This window comes from Echiichthys vipera (assembly GCF_963691815.1).
Source record: "Echiichthys vipera genome assembly, chromosome: 19".
Classification (NCBI taxonomy): domain Eukaryota; kingdom Metazoa; phylum Chordata; class Actinopteri; order Perciformes; family Trachinidae; genus Echiichthys; species Echiichthys vipera.
Genome location: NC_139844.1, coordinates 3,840,271 through 3,859,376, shown reverse-complemented (window position 1 = coordinate 3,859,376; position 19,106 = coordinate 3,840,271). Strand labels below are relative to the sequence as shown.

Below are 19,106 nucleotides of genomic sequence, written 5' to 3'. Positions count from 1 at the left end.
AACACGTACAAGTCATTTAAAAAAGTGTGTTTTATGAAGAAATGTCTGACACCTGCATTGGGACCATAGTCTGTAAGGGATTCAATTTACAATACAGACAAACTAATGTTATATTGTGAATGTAGTTCTCAGATATTTCACGACTGTTATTCCATATTGACGTACAGGGCAGGAAATTTTGATGGGCATAGTAACAGTAACCAATGGAGGTGGGACTTAGTGAAGGCTGAAATGATTTGAATGAATCTGGAGTTTCAATATGTTACAGCAATCAAGTAAAATGAAAATTTTAAATCGAACTTAAAGGTACACCTGGAGTATAAACCAGACTGTGTGCTTAATCGTGCTCTTCTGTGCTTTGCTTGCAGGTTGGGCAGACATGGAAAAGTCTTCCTGACCATCCCCAGCCAGAGCTCCTCAGATGAGCAGAAGTTCATCCAGAAAGGCGTCGCCCCAGGCTCTGACTCGCTGTTTGACATGGACCCCAAGGATGTAGTGTTCTTTGTCGGTGGTGTCCCTCCAGATGTCAGGGTAATGGAAAACATTCCCACTACAAATACATTCTGATCTATTCATCTATTTTTTGCTAATTTTTCACATTAACATACATGATAACATTTTTTTTTATTAACTAGCTCCCACCTCCTCTGAGTCTCGCTCCTTTTGTGGGCTGCATCGAGTTGGGCTCACTGAACAACGATGTGATCAGTCTATATAACTTCAAAGAGACTCATAAAATGGATGTTGTTGCATCAACACCATGCCTCAGGTACTTTTGCATGACTGGATTAACCTGTTACATCTGTGATTGTGTATGTACCCCGCCACCTCCAAAGTCCAAATGAGTAAAGTGCACACAGCAAACTGCAGAGTAAGTTTGTAGTGATATAATTAAACACACTTAATTCCTTAATCTTCCTTAATATTGCCATGCATTATATACTGTGTGGAAATGTGAGGAACCACGTATAAAATAATTACTAACCCTATTTTTATGTTACAAAAGAGAGCAATAAGAATCTTTAAGGATGGTTCTAGACTGTATCCAAAGGCTGTTTCAGATTAGGGAGAGCAAGTATGAACAAAGGGGAATGTGCATGTTCATTAAGATAAAGATTAGAACAAATTGAAAACAAAGATGTATATCGGCAAAAGAGAGATGAGGAAACTAAATGTGTGATGTGTATTTTTTTTTAATTCTGAAAAAGAAGATGCTTAACATATATGAAAGTGAGGCAATGTGTAAATGAATAGGAATATATTTAGTTTTGTTTATTTTATTTTGTTGGTTTTGTTGCATATCTTCTGCATGTAATATGTGTTAATATGTATTAAACCATACAGAAATGAATAATAATAATAATAATAATAATAATAATAATAATAATACATTTAATAAGATTAATAAGATCCTGAGGGAACTAAGAACAAAATATAAATAAAATAGAAGGGTAGGTGTAATAACCAAATGCTTGTTGATTATAAATGATCAGATGAGATGGTATGAATTAGGATGTTTTTAATCAATTAGATTATGAATGTGATGTTGTGTATCTATGTGATCGATATAAACCAAACTAAAACTTGAGTATGCACAATATAAACAAAACATTATTATTATTCAAATATTTTTAATTGATTTTCACATTATGCACTCACAGTAGAACTTAATACCCCCTACAAGAGGGAACGCAAAAACAAATAAATAAATGAAAAAAAATGTATAAATAACAGTAGTGCAGTAAATATTAATAGTAGTAATTATAATAGAAAATAAATAACACTCAGTAACTCAGAATCCACAAAGTAGTCATACATATGCACAAAATATAAACTAAAATAACCAAGCTTTTAAAACTAGTCAGTGAAATACAAAAAAAAAAAAAAACTGGCATTCAGTTAATTTCCCATTTTTCCCATTTGGTAATCGAGCCTTCTCATTTGATCCATTTTCTTGTGTTATTGTTACATTTTATAAGGGATTTATCTGAACGAGATGTTGACTCATTCTGCATTCTGAGTGAATAACACATCTGTTACACACTTCTCCTCTCTCAGGTACAAGTTGGCATTTTCCCAGAGTCGTATTGCTAGCTACCTGTTTGATGGAACGGGCTACGCACTCATCAATAATATTGAGAGGAGGGGCAAATTTGGTGTCGTCACCAGATTTGATATTTCAGTGCGAACTGTCGCAAACAATGGCGTCCTTTTCGTCATGGTCAATGGGGTAAGTTTAAAGACCCTTCCCCTCACACAAAATACCTAAAGGCCTTTTTCTCAATACAGGAGCAATATACAGTATGGAGTGTATGTATGTGTCGTATATAGAGAATGTAAAAGTAAAGCTCTACTGGCAAAAATACACCTCGTAAAGATCCCTTTCACACTTAAATGAAAGCACATAACTTCTAACTTCTCCAAATGATTTTTTACCATGTCCAGAGAAACTCACCATTTGGTAAATATAATATCAGTGTTACCTTTATTTGACCCTGAGGCCTGAGCAGCTGAGTCTTAACTGTTAGAAATGTGAGAAATGGCCACATGCCATCATGTTACATCACATTTTCTTGTCTCCAGACATATTAACAATTAATGAAGCGTAGAAGAATTTTTAAATGAAATGTCACAGGCAAACCCCTAATGTATTTTCACTTCTTCTTTTCAGGATAAATTCTTCCTTTTAGAGTTAAAGAATGGCTTCCTGCGCCTAATGTATGACTTTGGCTTCAGCAAAGGGCCACAACTTATGGAGAGTAACTTACCCAAGCTCCAAATAAATGATGCACGGTACCATGAGGTAGATTCCTTCTTCTCAATTGGCTGGTTAGACAATTTTAAGTTGAACTTGTGAATGATTTATATGTTGCTGTAATTGTCTTGTTGGGTTGTCTGCACAGGTGTCAGTGATCTACCATCAGTCAAAGAAAGTTATCCTACTGGTGGACAAGAGCCATGTTAAATCTATGGAGAATCCAAAAACCACACTGCCTTTCACGGATATCTACATAGGTGGGGCTCCCTCCAACATTCTCAAATCCAGGTTAGTTCACTCTTCTTGAAGCCAAACATATCACGTTCAGCACAACAGGTCTGTTTTCCAGGAATTGTAGTATTTAAATATTGCAAAGACTCCAACGGTACAAGAGGAACTACTAGCCAGCCATCCACTAGTTAGCTAACAAACCTGGTAGTACCACCATACTTTCATGCTACACTGGTTACAGAAATTGAGCCAGCGGTAGCTACCCAGTGGGCAGTTCCTCTCAGTGAGTTTTTCGTCCAAAAACGCCTATTGTCCGAGGGGTGTTTATTGTGGACTTCTTCTGCCTCCAAGTGGACAAAAAGTCTATCACTACAGCTTTAAAAAAAAAAAATTTCCTTGTGGTAACCCTATCCAAATAAGTGACTTGCAGTCTAGATATGGTAAGTCCCACTTTGCAATTTTGCAGCAAAGTAAAGATGTTTTTTACATATATAACCTTGTCATATGCAGCTTAGAATTTCACTCTAAGATGGTGATAGTATGTGTTTCACTACAGGCCTGAGCTGTCTGCTGTCGTAGGCCTAAAAGGCTGTGTGAAAGGTTTCCAGTTCCAGAAAAACGACTTCAATCTGCTGGAGGAGCCTGGCACCATTGGCATCAGCAGCGGCTGCCCTGAGGAGTCCTTTGTAAGTGCTCCCTCCACCACTCAACATACTGTCAGCGATAATGCACTGCATATGTCCCTCTAGAACCTATACCAAATATGGATGAAGAGTATAGTCTTGCAATCAACACACATCTGCACTCAAACTTTCAGTCTCAATTGAAAGAACATAATTAGCTGCTCTAGCTCAATGGATATTCCCACTGAGGGGTTCCCGAACTGCAAGCTGAATTAGAGTGCTATGTGTTTTTTATTGTGGCAGATGTCCCGTAAAGCCGTTTTCTCTGGAGAGAGCTACCTGGGATCCACAGCAAAGATTTCCCCCTTTGACAGCTTTGAGGGAGGACTCAACTTTAGAACGCTGCAGCCCGCTGGACTCCTTTTCTATCTGAGTGAAGGGGTATGCACCGATCTTTGTTTTTATATTTGTTGGGTGGGAAAATTAGTTTTATTGCAGTTTCAAATAATTTGGTGTAATACTTTTGTAATCATGCTGCTATATAATAACTATTACTTTATTTTCAACCACTTCAGTCTGATGAGTTCAGCATCTCCCTGGAGAACGGAGGCGTGGTGCTGAACTGCAGAGGCACTCGAGTTAAATCACACAAGAAACAATACAATGATGGAAGGACACACTTCTTAGTGGCCTCAGTAAACAATCAGAAGTAAGTTTTCACCTTCACAGCTGCAGTCTTTTGCGCACGACTGTGCTTTAAGTCATCTTTACATTATGGTGTGTTCTTGTGTTTCAAGTGGAAATAAATTCTTTGAAATGTAGGTCACCCTGGCTCACCAGATGTACAGTGCTGGGATAAAGCCTGACATCCTCCCCATCCTCTATTTCCTCTATCTTTTTTAGAAGGTCACTGTTGCTGCAACCGGGGTTTAGCGCCACCCAAAAAGATTGTGATTGGTTTAAAGAAATACAAACAGTAATAAGGAGCGTAGCAGTCAGCCTTAGACTTCAATTTACAGACATGGAGAGGGAAAAACTCCTCTTAGACAAGAACAGAACCGGACAGGACAGAACAGTACGCCATCTGTATCAATTAAATGTCCGGATTATTTGGTTGTTCATCTCATATGAACCTCCCTGCGAAAACTGTGGTGTGTGCACAAACTGTTTCTGAGAGTCAGCTCTGTGCTGAGTGGACAGGAGGATACGGGCACTGTAGATTTTTTAAAAACAAACAGGCTATACATGCACATAGAGGCACTTTAAAAAAAAATGTTGTTCTATCGGAGCATAGTGTCGGCTTCAGTGAATATGATCAAACAAATGTTGCCAACTGGGACTTTAAGAAAAAAAAGAATACGCCCACAGTGAAAATTACACAGACTAGTTGTTGCCTTCAGCTCATTCATTCTCAGTGTCCCAGAGTAGAATTGGCTTGATAGAGGGTGGTTTTTGATTCTAGAAGCAACAAAGTCACAGTGTTTTAAATTCCAAACATAGGTTGCTTTATCTAATCAAGCATGTAGTCTCTGGTTCTGTCCATGCCAGTTCGCCAGGAAGAAATGTAAGAAACACTCAGTCCACCATCTTAGTATTTCATTTTATTGATTGGCAAAATATTTAGTAGCACGCCCACATCAGGATCACCACACCCAGCTTGGCGTGTGATTCAGCAAATACCAACACACAAGGCACCATGAATGTCTGTATGAAAGGCACCAAGCTTTCAACTGTACGTACATCTGTGGCAGTGTAAGACGCTCAGAGCAAGTCCTTCAAAATGTGAGGAGGAGGAGGAGGTCAGGATGGTGGATGAGCCACACAAACACCGGACTTTCCCCCAGAGGACCACGGTTCATGTTCTGTTAATGTCCCACTGTAATTATGCTGCAGACATACTTATTTTAAACCCACGATGTTTTCCTAACAAGCGGTTTTGTTGCTTAAACTTAACAACTTAACTAAGTACCTTTGTTTCAATTCACAACATTAACCTGTGTTTCCTGTGTTTGAAACCGCGACCATAGTAGAGCGTCACAGTTTGTGTGTTAGTGATAGTTCAATCGTGGAATATGTGGGGTGGAGTGTAGAGTGAGTGCGCAGTTGGAAAAGAAGGTGCACTGATGACTAAAGAAACCAGGATTGCACGACTGACTGGTTGAACTGTTTACCTTAGGTATTCACTGTTGGTGGACGACAAAGACAAGCAGGAGAAAAAACGCCCATCATCTGCCACAACATCCCCATCAGGTTCTGCTGTAAAGACCTTCTACTACGGAGGGTCTCCAAGCAGCAGCTTCAAAAATTTCACAGGCTGCATCAGCTACGCCTACATCAACAGGTAAATCATCCCCTGATCAATCACTACAGCAAGATTAAGAGATGCATCTTATTTATCCTACAGGTTATACTAGGCCAAATTGCCCCCTTCATTTCTCTCCAGGATGCAACACAGACAGCTTTCTAATTGAGGATTTGGCTCTAGTTGCTGTTAACTGTGGAGGATTTATACCCCCCCCCCCCCCCCCCCCCTCTCTCTCTATGTGAAGAAGAGACTCACAAACAAAAGCTGTGTGCAGAGTAGTTAAGGACATGCAGTTTGTTGCTATGGAGACATGCTAGTGTGTTGAGAGCATCTCTGCAGCTCTTACATGTTTGGCGCTCTGTTTTTCTGTAGGCAGGACCGGGACATTGAGCCTGAGGACTTCCAGCGATACACAGAGAAGGTCCAGACCTCCCTGCAGGACTGTCCAGTCCAGCGCCCCCCTGCTGCTTTGCTGTCAAGGCATAGGGAACACACTTCTAGAGCCAAACTGGACCAATCACAGAAGGTAAAGGCTTTTTGGTTATCTACACTCTATTTAGTTTCAACTAGTGCAGTGTCCGTTGGGAAGTGCTGACTGCAGCATTCTCAAGAACTGCTCATCCAACCGGTCTCACACTCGACCAGTAACAAGCAAAAATGTTTGTTGTCATAGTGGCACCATTTGGCAAAACTGCACCAAAGCACATAATAATAATAATAATAATAATAATAATAATAATAATAATAATAATAATAATAAATCAGTTTTATATAGCACTTTTCTCAAACAGAAAGCAAGTTAAACCACACTAGAACTAGATGCCGGATATTAGTTGTTGTGGGTGATCCTGAAGAGATGAGGTTTAAGCTGACATGGGCAATCCAATGACGGGGCATCCAGCAATACACCCGCCGAGTATATCTCGAGATATGCGAATTAAAGGCGAATGCACTCAGAAATTCCTTGTTTTATAGTTTATATGATTTGCGTCATCCTAACTTTCAGTAAACTCTCACAGGTTAGCAGGGACAACCCCAATCTCCCTCTGGGCCTGATGGAACTGAAGAATGATGACAAGGAGCCAGCAGAGCTGAACATCGAGCCCTGCTACCTCTCCTCAAGTCCCAGAGCAACGCGCCAAGCCTTCCACTACGGTGGCATCGCCAACAGCAGGCAGCACTACACAGACCTTCCAGACTCCCTCTCTGAGAGGTTTGTCAAGCAAACAACTCTTTACAAGAAACCTTAAGATCAAGTCTGTTAAAAAGCTCACTCTGCACATGCACTCTTTCAAGGGTTTCTTTGCGTCTGCACGCATGACTTAATGCACCTACCACCTTCCAGGTCCCACTTCTCCTTGTCCCTGAAGACCCACTCATCCTTTGGCCTCATCTTTTATGTATCTGATGTCCAAGAGGACAACTTCATGGCTCTCTTCCTGGCCCACGGGAAGCTGGTATACACTTTCAACGTAGCAGACCAAAGAGTCAAAATCAAGAGTGAGGAGAAATACAGTGACGGTGCATGGCACAATGTAAGTTCATGGACTTATTCCATTTGTCAGTACTGTATGTATGCATTGACTGATGCATGTTTAGTTATGTGTCAGCAATTTCTACAGTGACAATCTCCTCTCTTCTTGTGCTGAAGGTTATTTTCATCCGTGATGGGAGTATGGGGCGGTTAATAATTGATGGGCTCACAGTGCTGGAAGACAGAACTCAGGGTACCAACGTCTCCTGGCATGTCAGCAGTCCCATCTATGTCGGGGGAGTTCCTCCAGGGAGAGCCCAAAAGAATATTCAGGTATGGGTTAAAGTTTATATGGAACATATTCAACAGGAAAAACGTACACAGCATGTGTCATTTGAAACACATGAATATTCTATCAAGGTCTGTAGTTCTGAATAAAATTTATGAATGCATGACCCTTTGGTGTCTTCTGGAACATATATGGTCATACCAGCAGACATCCTGCTCTGCTCAGCTGAGACTGCTGTTCCCACAGACAGCAGGAAACCACCATTGTGACCCTCTCCCTTTAGAACTCAACAGGGGGTTATCCTTAGTTTTTTTTTTTTTTAAGTATTAATAGATATTTTTGCCCCCTTCACAAAAAAAAATACACAAAATGTTGTCATACAATCCCCTAAAGTTGTACTGGCTAACATGCCTGTGAATGTTCTCATTTGTCCAGGTCATCGTTAACCTCAAAGCGATTTCAGTCAAAAGCAACTGGACTTGGTTATTTGTCTAGGAAGACGTTTCACCTCTCATCCAAGAGGCTTATTTATAGTTTTTAGAAGCGTGTGTGTGTGTGTGTGTGCGTGCGTGCGTGCGTGCGTGCGTGCGTGCGTGCGTGTGTGTGTGTGTGTGTGTGTGTGTGTGTGTGTGTGTGTGTGTGTGTGTGTGTGTGTTTATGAAAGCCTGTGAATGTTCTCGTTTGTCCAGGTCATCGTTAACCTCAAAGCAATTTCAGTCAAAAGCAACCAGTGAGAGTTGTTAACATTCAAAATTTAAATGAGTCAGCTTGATCTGCCAAACTTACCGACTCCAGCTTTAATATAAAAACTTTAATAAGTGCAGATCTAAGGCTATAGAGCTTATGTAACATTAAATAACAGCCACAATGGCAACAACTGGAAATTACTGGTAAATGCTAATATATATCATGACAGTAGCATAAGTAAAGAAGAGTCATAATGTCCCAGTATAGTCAGCTCTACAGTACACACATAATAGATAGATATGTGTGTATTGTACAATGGCAGCTAAGCTCATACCAGAATAAGTAAGAACTGAGCAATGATGTGTTGTATTTCCTATGAATACCACTTTTTATTTGTAAGAGGAATTAACTTAAATATCAAGCTCCCTGTGATTTTTAAGACTAGCTCCATAAGGTTTAATTAACCTGTAATGATTGTCTTATTCCCTTTAGAGAAACTCTGCATACAGCTTTACTGGCTGTTTGAAGAACCTTCAGCTTGATGGGCAGTGGCTGTCCTCCGTGGCAGACACTTTTGGGGTCACTCCATGCTTCGAAGGACTCTCTGAAGCAGGAACATACTTCTCAGAGGAAGGAGGATATGTCATGCTGGGTACATTTCGAGCAGCTTTTTTCAGAGTAAAAAATAAAAAAAGAGTTAATTTTGTTTAATCTTTATTCTCAACTGTAACACCATGTACAACAGAAATGTTACATTTCTACAGTTGTTATATGACATGGCTCAAACTCATAAGCCCCTCTGGTCTCACACCATCCTGTGTGAGTGGAGAGAGTTTTGTTGGGTGAGGAAACATTATACCCTCAGTCTAACTGAGGTGAAATTGTGGGAGAGTAAATGTTTGGGGGAAGTTGAAAGCCCAGAGGAACTTGAGAACTGAGCTGCAGCTGTTGAACGAGTCATTTCACACGCCCATGCACCACAGAGAAACATGGTGTTAATGTTAAAGGCAGGTTAAATGCAAAAGGGTGAGGTCCAGAGTGGATAAGGTACCCAGAATTTACTTCAACTCGCTCTCTCACCTTCTCTCCCTCAGATGAAACATTTGACCTTGGGCTAAAGTTTGAGCTGGTGATGGAGGTGCGCCCCCGTGTGGCATCTGGGGTACTACTGCATGTGCGCACAGCAGAGGGTTTTTTCACTATGTACATTCATCAAGGGGCGGTAAGTCACTGGCACCGTTATCCAGAAAACTATACACCTTTAGGTCAGGTTGTGTTGAAAAAGCTTCTTCTGTACGGATACAATGTTGGTGTGTGTTTTCAGGTGGTGGTTCTTGTGAACGATGGGTCTCGTGAATTCTTCACAAAGGTGTCACCGAGTCAGGGTCTGTGTGCTGGCAACTGGTACAGAATCACTGGTGAGAATTTCCTTTAAAAAAATAATGACATAAAAGAACACTGCTTGCTTTTTGCTTAGACCTATGGGTTTTCTTACACTACATTTTAAAATGTGCTCAATATGTGATGCCAGTGTGAACAGGCAGTAATGCACTATAATTTGTATGTAATCCATGTATCTATTACTGTAGAATTAACACCCAGTGCAAAAAAGGTGATATAGTGTAAGAGCTGCAAAATCTAAATAGGGAGGAGGGTTGGGTGGTCATTTGTTCATGTCTACACCGGTCCTATACCTGCCAAACCATGATGTTTTTTAAATCTTGGCCATCTTCTTTTGTTCCTTAAACTTAACTGTCACCTTTTATTGCCTAAACTTAACCCTCTCATTTTGTTGCCTAAACTTAACTGTCACCTTTTGTCACCTATACCTAGACATCCCCTTTTGTTGCCTAAAATTAACTCTCTCCTTTTGTTGCCTAAGCTTAACTCTCACCTTTTGTTGCCTAAACCTTATGGTCACCTTTTGTTGTCTAAACATAACATCACCTTTTGTTGCATAAACTAAACTCTCTCCTTTTGTTGTCTAAACTTAACCGTCACCTCTTTTTGCCTAAACTAAACTCTCTCCTTTCGTTGTCTTAACTTAACCGTCACCTTTTGTTGCCTGAAGAAAAGTATGTCAACACTTTGCCCTCCATTGTGATAAGGAGCCTTACAATATCACTGTATCCTGCTTGTCCCTAGTGATCCGCGATGCCAATGTTGTCCAGCTGGATGTGGACTCTGAGGTCAACCATGTGGTGGGACCTCTGAACCCCAGCTCCACAGATACCAGGAAGCCAGTGTTCATTGGTGGAGCTCCAGGTAAACCAGGAACATATTTGTGATCTCACCTGTTACATTACACCTTTCTAATCACGATACACGCTCTTCCCCCTCTCAGATCACTTCATCCCAGAGAGCATCGCCACCAGGACGGCCTACGTGGGCTGTATGAGGAACCTAACCATCAATAACAGCCGAGTGAGCTTCAGCAAAGCTGTTCTGGTCAGTGGAGCGGTTAGCGTCGGAACCTGTCCAGCAGCATAACACTTCTGTCCATGCCATCACTATCCCCAATACAGCACTGACCAAACACATTCAAAGCTCTCTTTCTGTTGCCATTAAGAGAAGTATTGCCACTGTTCGTTTCACTCCTTTATTGTTTGTTTGTCCTTGTTATGTGTCTTTTACTGTCTTTGTCTTTTATTTAATCATAACATACATGAAAATGTCTTGTGCCAAAAATACGACCAAATCGCCCAAATTTAAAAATAACCAGACAAAACCCATGATTTCAGGTTCAGCTCTACCCCGAGGAACCTACTGGGTATTCATGAGACCTATTGCATCGCATAATATAAAAGGCATATTTGACGCTAATACATTTTATGTTCCACCATCCAACTTTAAACCACAATGGCACATTTTTTGTACAAAAAAAACTGTTTCTTTTTGTACTTTTTTCTGATGAATTAAACTTATTTTACATCCATGTAAGCCTTCATTTTTTTCTTGTTTATATTTTTCAGATTATGAACTAATACAGAATTTCATTTGTGAATTGTGTAGACAAAGAAAGTTCTCTGGGGTTTATTGTTGATTTGGAATGTTGTCATCACTGACACATACATGGATATGCTACATTAAAAGAATGTGGTTCATTTTATTCCTGTTGTAAAATCTAGTCAATGCATAATCTATTATCTGTTCTTTATTTGTGTCTGTCTACTCAAAATAAATATGGAAACACTGCCCTCTACTGTGTTTTAAGTGGATTTTTCCAACCAAATAGTAGAGGATGAGGGGAAACCACTCGTAGAAGCTGAGGAACATTGAATATGATGTCTTTAACCTATATTTTCCTATCTGTTCAGCCTAAATCAATGGTTCTCAAACTGTGGTACCTGTACTCAAGCTTTCTCTGGTGGCACTTGAAGGAATCTCCAAAATAAAAAATGAAAACAGTAATTATTAAATTAATATAACACTAAGAAAATACTTTTAATTAATAGATCTGTAAAGTGCAATTTAAAATAAGTTTAGCATTTCCTGTAATATTCTCTATTACTCCTCAGGAGGATTTATTTTTTTATTAACATGTAATTATACAATTATAGAAAAGCTTCCCATTACTTTCTGATTTTCATAAACAGTTACTCTTAAGCTGGTCCATAGTCTATAAGCATAATTTTTCCCCCTTACAAATTTTACATTTGGAATAACCAAGATATATTATTATAATTATTATTATTATATGTTTTACACGCAAGTCATTGTTTTCAAAGAATTGGGCTGATAATGGAATACTACTTGTCTGTCAACTGTTTAACAAGGAGGGTCATTTGTTTACATAGTATAGAGTATAACATTCATGTGATTCCCTGGGAATATGCAATTGTTTTTGATGCAGTTCCTTCAGGTATTAAAATTCTACTCTTATCCCTCCCTTCCTGCACTGACCCTACATTTCGCATATGGTCGGATAAGCAAAACTCTTAAGGACCTGTTTGACGGAGGTGTTTTTGCATCCTTTGCATTTATGTCGGACAAATACAGCCTGCCTTTTTTTGGTACCTTCAAATGAGACATTTCATCCAAAAGCAATTCCCACATTTTCCGAACCGCCCCCCTGAAGCTGAGATGGACCAATTCCTGTCTCTCAACAAACAACACAAACGACTGATATCTGTCATTTATAATAAGATTGATCTTCTGAGCCCAGTCCCCACTGTCTCACCTAAAAATGCATGGGAAAAGGATTTGGGGGTAGACATTACTGATGACCAGTGGAGGGACATTCTGAAACTGGTCCACTCATCTTCGATTTGTGCCAGGCCTGGCCCATTACAGTGGAAGGTGCTCCATAGAGCCCATTTCACCAACGCTAACCTGGCTAAGATATACCCTAGTCACAGTGATGCTTGTAACCGCTGTAAGCAGTTAACCACGCGCACATGTTCTGGACATGCCCAAAGCTTTTTGAATTTTGGTCTGATATATTTCAAACCCTCAAACAGGCTCTAAACACAAATTTGGAACCAAATCCCCGGACTGCTCTTTTTGGGCTCCCTCCGTCTAAAAAACTGCCCGTTACTACACAACATGTCGTGGCCTTTACCACCCTGCTCGCCAGACTTAACATTCTCCTTAAATGGAAACATGTTTCTCCACCGACTCATAATAGTTAGATACGTGAAATTTTACAATGTCTCCGGTTGGAGAAGTTAAGGATCTTTGACAGCATTCCACAAAACCTGGGACCCACTACTGACTCTTATTAGTAATTAATCAGAGAGCCAAAGACTCATAAATGGATCGAATGGTCTGCCACACATTTTATTTGTTTTTTTTTCTGTTAACTTTGAACCTAAGAACCAATAATTGTAGAGTCTGCTGTGCTGGAAATATTGCAAAAAAAAAAAAAAAAAAAAGTAAACTGTGGCCATTTTAGTGTATGCATCCTTTATTTTTTATCAAAGAAATGTGAAAGATGATCTTTATTTTTCTTCAAATCATCAGTGGGTTGGGTAGGCTGTCAATAATTGCATTCCAGATAAAAACATGCTGACAACATCCACATTTCTACATGATTTTGCATCAATTAAATGCAAAACAAATAGGCGTTTTCTCACTTTTTTCCAATATTTTCATCTGTACTTCATTGGCAATCAACTACTCCCACAAGTTATGACTTCAGTATGCCATTCATTTCACCAAACAGTATACTCATTCTATAGAAAAAAATAGAAAAATCCAACCAAAATCAATGGATCTGTGATGATTTCACTACTTGTTGGATCATGGGTCTCAGAACCCAGGGGACAAACCCCCTTTTTTGAGTGTTATAAAAGGTTGTTCATCTTAAATGATATCTAGGACCTTCCAGCATCACAACCTGGGAAATTCTATCTTACTAATGTTGCGTACATTTGCATATCTACAGTACACCAAAAAAATCTAGACGTTGGAAAAAACAGTCAACTTGTTTAAAAGTGTTGACAACATATACAGTGGGTAGTCAATTTTTCAGTTTTTTTCTTATTATCTTATTAATTATCTTATTAATGTACACATAGCACCCCATTTTGACAGAAAACACAGAATCTAGAATTTGCAAATTTATTAAAAACAAAAACTGAATTATCACACGGCCATAAATATTCTGACACCGCTGTGACACTCATATATTTAACTCAAGTACTGTCCATTTCTTCTGATCATCCTTGAGAGGAACTGCCTGAAGAGCTCAGAGACACAATTGTGGCAAGACATAGATCAGGCCGTGGTTACAAAATAATTTCTGCTGCACTTCATGTTCCTAAGAACGAAGTGGCCTCTATAATCCTTAAATGGAAGAAGTTTAGGATGACCAGAACTCTTCCTAGAGCTGGCTGTCCGGCCAAACTGAGTAATCGGGGGAGAAGAGCCTAGGTGAGAGAGGTAAAGAAGAACCCAAAAATTACTTTGGATGAGCTCCAGAGACGCAGTGGGGAGATGGGAGAAAGTTCTAGCAAGTCAACCATCACTGCAGCCCTCCACCAATCAGGGTTTTATGGCAGAGTTGTCTGTCGGGCTGCGTCTTCCACCAATCAGGACGTACATCGATGACATGACAACAATAACAACAACAAGAAGCGCATTTACCAAATGCCTGCTAAATAAGCTCCAGGGAAACATCAAATGGGCATGAATGGAGATCAAACCCAGAAAACCCTGCAGTATCTCCATTGTCAAAAACCAGCTTGCAAATGAGAGGTTCTACTTCAACAAGTGCCAATACCAACAGTTCTGGAGAAGCCTATCAAAAGCCTTGGCCGCTGGTATAGAGAAGGACTTAAAGACTTGAAGTAGGTTGAACAACTCAGGCAGGATGCCATCAGCGGCCACAAGCTCAGCAAGGTCGCTGGATGAAGTGGGAGGGTATGGAGAAGCGAATCACATGGAACAAGCTGTGGAGCATGGAGGCTAATAGCTTAAGCTTCATCATTGGAGGCACATATGATCTCCCGATGACTGTCCTTAAGACTCAATAGAGGGCTAACAAAGTCCAACGACTGTCACTCTAACGACAGTCTTTGGCACTTGGAGCAAAAAGGGTTCCAGTGACATCATCGGCCTTGTGAAAGGTTAAATACCTGGATCTCCACACCAGATAGTTGGACCAGTCCCAGCCTGGTCAGATGCGTACATGAACTGATGAAGCCCCTTGGATGAGAGGTGAAACGTCTTCCTAGACAAATAAACAAGTCCAGTTGCTTTTGACTGAAATTGCTTTGGGGATAGAGTAATACAATCATTTTCTGTGGGTTACTTATCTAATTTGAACTCTGATTAGATAAGGCTTAAGGCAGTTGGACACATATGTATATGATATCAACATTTAAAAACAAATTGATATTTTGGTCAGTGTTAGCCACGTCCGGTTGTCAGTGACTACCAGATTTCTCCATTAATAATTGTTACACAGAAAAAAACTGTCTCGATGGATCATTTGATGTAATTGCCGAAAAAGACCCTGGGGTGATGACGCCAGAATTACACTTTGATGTCAGTATTCAACTTGCAAAGTTTCATAATGATATCAATGATATTTTTAATTTAAAAATCCCTTAATGACCCAAGGTTCCAATTTGCTTTGCTATATCTGCCCCCTGTAACTTCCCAGCAGCTAGTTGACCAGGTTGTCCACCCAGGTTGTGATGCTGGAAGGTCCTAGATATCATTTAAGATGAACAACCTTTAACACTCAAAAAAGGGGGGTTTGTCCCCTGGTTCTGAGCCTGATGATCTCCAACTAGTAGTGAAATCATCACAGATCCATTGATTTTGGTTGGATTTTTATATTTTTTCTATAGAATGAGTATACTGTTTGTGTGTGGACATTGTTGTCATCAAAGGAGTGGGCTTTCTCCTTCAGATGTGAGTGGACAGCAGAGTCCAGGCCTGAGAAGTTAGCTCTCCTTTGTTGGGCCATGCATGGCATGTGACTCCAACGACTGTCGTTAAGACTCAATAGAGCACTAACGAAGCCAAAACCTACTTCCCACCAACGACTGACACTCTAACGACGGTCGTTGGCACTTGGAGCACAAAGGGTTCCAGTGACATCATCGGCCTTGTGAGAGGTTAAATACCTGGATCTCCACACCAGTTAGTTGGACCAGTCCCAGCCTGGTCAGATGCGTACATGAACTGATGAAGCCTCTTGGATGAGAGGTGAAACGTCTTCCTAGACAAATAACCAAGTCCAGTTGCTTTTGGCTGAAATTGCTTTGGGGATAACGAGGACCTGGACAAATGAGAACATTCACAGGCTCTCTACCAGAGCTTTATTTAGGAAATTCAGATCTTTCTTAATAATGGTTGTATAAGGGAATTAAGACGAAGATGCACAATTAGTAAACCTGCTTCTATATTGCTCTGGAGTAATCAGTATTTTGATATACATGCATTTGTAATACATCCAGAACAGTGCTGCCAGGATCCTGATGAGGAACCACATCACCCCCATCCTGAAATCTCTTCACTGGCTTCCTGTCCCACTCAAAATCAAGTACACGGTCTCTGTCCTCAGTGCATTCACGGACATGCCCCCCTATACCTGAAGGAACTCCTCACCCCCTAGACCTCCTCACGCACCCTCCGTTCTGTTACCTCAAACACCCTCCAAGTATACTGCGGTCAAGTGAGCCATCATTTGTTTCTCCGAAGTCAAGCCAGCCGCACGTATATTTGTAGTGCACCCGTATTGTGATATTTATGGTCAATTAATTGAAACTGAAATATGATGTAATATTTTACTGCCCAGGAAATACTGATTCTGATATTCCACAGTGAAAAGTTAGGCAAATAATCTTATTTCCGTGCTTAACTTCTTATTTCTAACTTATTTCAGTAAGAAATGCTGCTACACTTTACTGTACTTTACTGTAACTTACTTCAGTAAGAAATGCTGCTACACTTTACTGTACTTTACTGTAACTTACTTCAGTCAGAAATGCTGCTACACTTTACTGTACTTTACTGTAACTTACTTCAGTCAGAAATGCTGCTACACTTTAATGTACTTTACTGTTACTTACTTCAGTAAGAAATGCTGCTACACTTTACTGTACTTTACTGTAACTTAGTTCTGTAGGAAATGCTGCTACACTTTCTGTACTTTACTGTAACTTAGTTCTGAAGAAATGCTGCTACACTTTACTGTAACTTAGTTCAGTAAGAAATGCTGCTACACTTTACTGTACTTTACTGTAACTTAGTTATGTAGGAAATGCTGCTACACTTTACTGTACTTTACTGTAACTTACTTCAGTAAGAAATGCTGCTACACTTAACTGTACTTTACTGTTACTTACTTCAGTCAGAAATGCTGCTACACTTTACTGTACTTTACTGTAACTTAGTTCTGAAGAAATGCTGCTACACTTTACTGTACCTTACTGTAACTTAGTTCTGAAGAAATGCTGCTACACTTTACTGTACTTAACTGTAACTTACTTCAGTCAGAAATGCTGCTACACTTTACTGTACTTTACTGTAACTTACTTCAGTAAGAAATGCTGCTACACTTAACTGTACTTTACTGTTACTTACTTCAGTCAGAAATGCTGCTACACTTTACTGTACTTTACTGTAACTTAGTTCTGAAGAAATGCTGCTACACTTTACTGTACCTTACTGTAACTTAGTTCTGAAGAAATGCTGATACACTTTACTGTACTTTACTGTAATTTAGTTCAGTAAGAAATGCTGCTACACTTTACTGTACTTTACTGTAACTTAGTTCAGTAAGAAAGGCTGCTACACTTTACTGTACTTTACTGTAACTTAGTTCTGTAGGAAATGCTGCTAAACTTCACTGTACTTCACTGTAACTTAGTTCTGATAGAAATGCTGCTACATTTTTAACACTGTTTCAATTATCGCTCCTTATCACTTATTTAGTTCATACTTATTTTATTTCAATATGCTTCTAAACTGCACAGTGCGTATTGTTGTATATTGTATATACCTACGTTTAACCACAATGTCCGTTGCACTCTGTCACACTTAGTTATTGTTTGATTTATTTGATGTTAGCTTTATATTGATTTGATTTATGTTAGCTTATTGTCACTCTGATCCTTTCCCACCTTTGTATTGAAACTGTTGCACAATGATTTCCCTCGGGATAAATAAAGCTTCTTGAATCTTGAATCTTGAATCCCGTATATGAGCCTGGTTGTGTCACACTTTATTCTGAAAACTGAAAACCGGAAGTCACACTGAGCAGTTTCAATTAATTGACCATAAATATCACAATACGGGTGCACTACAAATATACGTGCGGCTGGCTTGACCGCAGTCCAATTCCCATCTTAAAAAAGACATTAAAACCTTACTGTTCACCAAAGCATTCTGATGAATGTCTTTTAACTTATTACTTATTTTTCATTTTACCCTTTATTTTTATAGTGTTTCTTTTCTACTCTGTAGCACTTTGAGATTGTTCAATGTAAGGTGCAATACAAATAGAATGTATTATTATTATTATATAGATTGAGAAAAATATGTTTCTTTATCTTAAATAAGGTACGAGAGGTGTCTCTGAAATGATTGCACAGATGTTATCCTGTTAATTCTGTTATTGTCAGATTTCTGTTAAATGTTGTTCCTTTGCTCCTTTTGTCACATCACAGATGAACACTGTGGAATGATATTTACCTCTTTTTAAACAGAAATTTAGGTATACGACTCAAACTTAAAATTGATTTTATTTTTTTGGGGGGTATTTTTGAAAATATATTTCCCATCACAAAGTTGTATGTTATTAATATTTTTCTTATTTTTAGCTAAATTCTTTATACACACCATCAAATTTTCAAACCAGAAACCTAAATGTATTGTTTTCATTTCTTGCTTTGACTCTTCCCTAGACAAACTAAAGTACACCAACTGTAACACTGTGAAAACCAAAGACATGTGTAATGAATATGATCTGTGATGATTTATCTACTTATTTATGATATATGCACTACCTCGAGCGATATTGGTATTGTCATTATTGTTATATTGTTTGTTGATTGAACAGTGATCACTGTTGTAACTCTATTTGTGTAAATAAAGTTATATCAAAAAAACTACAAAGCTGTACATGTGTGCATTATACAAGCCGTTTCCATGGTAATACGTCATCAGCACTCGACCAAACACAGTGGAGGCGCGAGACGAAAGAAGCTTTGAAATGTATTTTCCAAAAGTCGGTTTTTATCGACAGTTATAGACGAATGCTAACCTTTAGTATGACTTAAATC

General features: G+C 39.3%; 1 protein-coding gene across 1 annotated transcript in view; it reads left to right on the top strand.

Annotated features, from left to right (window-relative positions):
* The window catches only part of lama4 (laminin, alpha 4), a 42,117-nt gene extending 30,565 nt beyond the window's left edge, over nucleotides 1–11,552 (top strand). Inside the window, exons 23-40 of the mRNA XM_083933462.1 lie at nucleotides 369–531; nucleotides 636–769; nucleotides 2,059–2,230; nucleotides 2,672–2,803; nucleotides 2,904–3,046; nucleotides 3,546–3,675; nucleotides 3,916–4,053; nucleotides 4,188–4,321; nucleotides 5,789–5,953; nucleotides 6,290–6,443; nucleotides 6,937–7,130; nucleotides 7,263–7,452; nucleotides 7,569–7,724; nucleotides 8,860–9,019; nucleotides 9,462–9,589; nucleotides 9,692–9,785; nucleotides 10,513–10,632; nucleotides 10,712–11,552. Coding sequence (XP_083789588.1) covers nucleotides 369–531; nucleotides 636–769; nucleotides 2,059–2,230; nucleotides 2,672–2,803; nucleotides 2,904–3,046; nucleotides 3,546–3,675; nucleotides 3,916–4,053; nucleotides 4,188–4,321; nucleotides 5,789–5,953; nucleotides 6,290–6,443; nucleotides 6,937–7,130; nucleotides 7,263–7,452; nucleotides 7,569–7,724; nucleotides 8,860–9,019; nucleotides 9,462–9,589; nucleotides 9,692–9,785; nucleotides 10,513–10,632; nucleotides 10,712–10,857 — 2,653 coding nt within the window. The 3' untranslated portion in view covers nucleotides 10,858–11,552. The remainder of the gene's footprint in view (nucleotides 1–368; nucleotides 532–635; nucleotides 770–2,058; nucleotides 2,231–2,671; nucleotides 2,804–2,903; nucleotides 3,047–3,545; nucleotides 3,676–3,915; nucleotides 4,054–4,187; nucleotides 4,322–5,788; nucleotides 5,954–6,289; nucleotides 6,444–6,936; nucleotides 7,131–7,262; nucleotides 7,453–7,568; nucleotides 7,725–8,859; nucleotides 9,020–9,461; nucleotides 9,590–9,691; nucleotides 9,786–10,512; nucleotides 10,633–10,711) is intronic.
* Nucleotides 11,553–19,106: the final 7,554 nt, after the last annotated feature.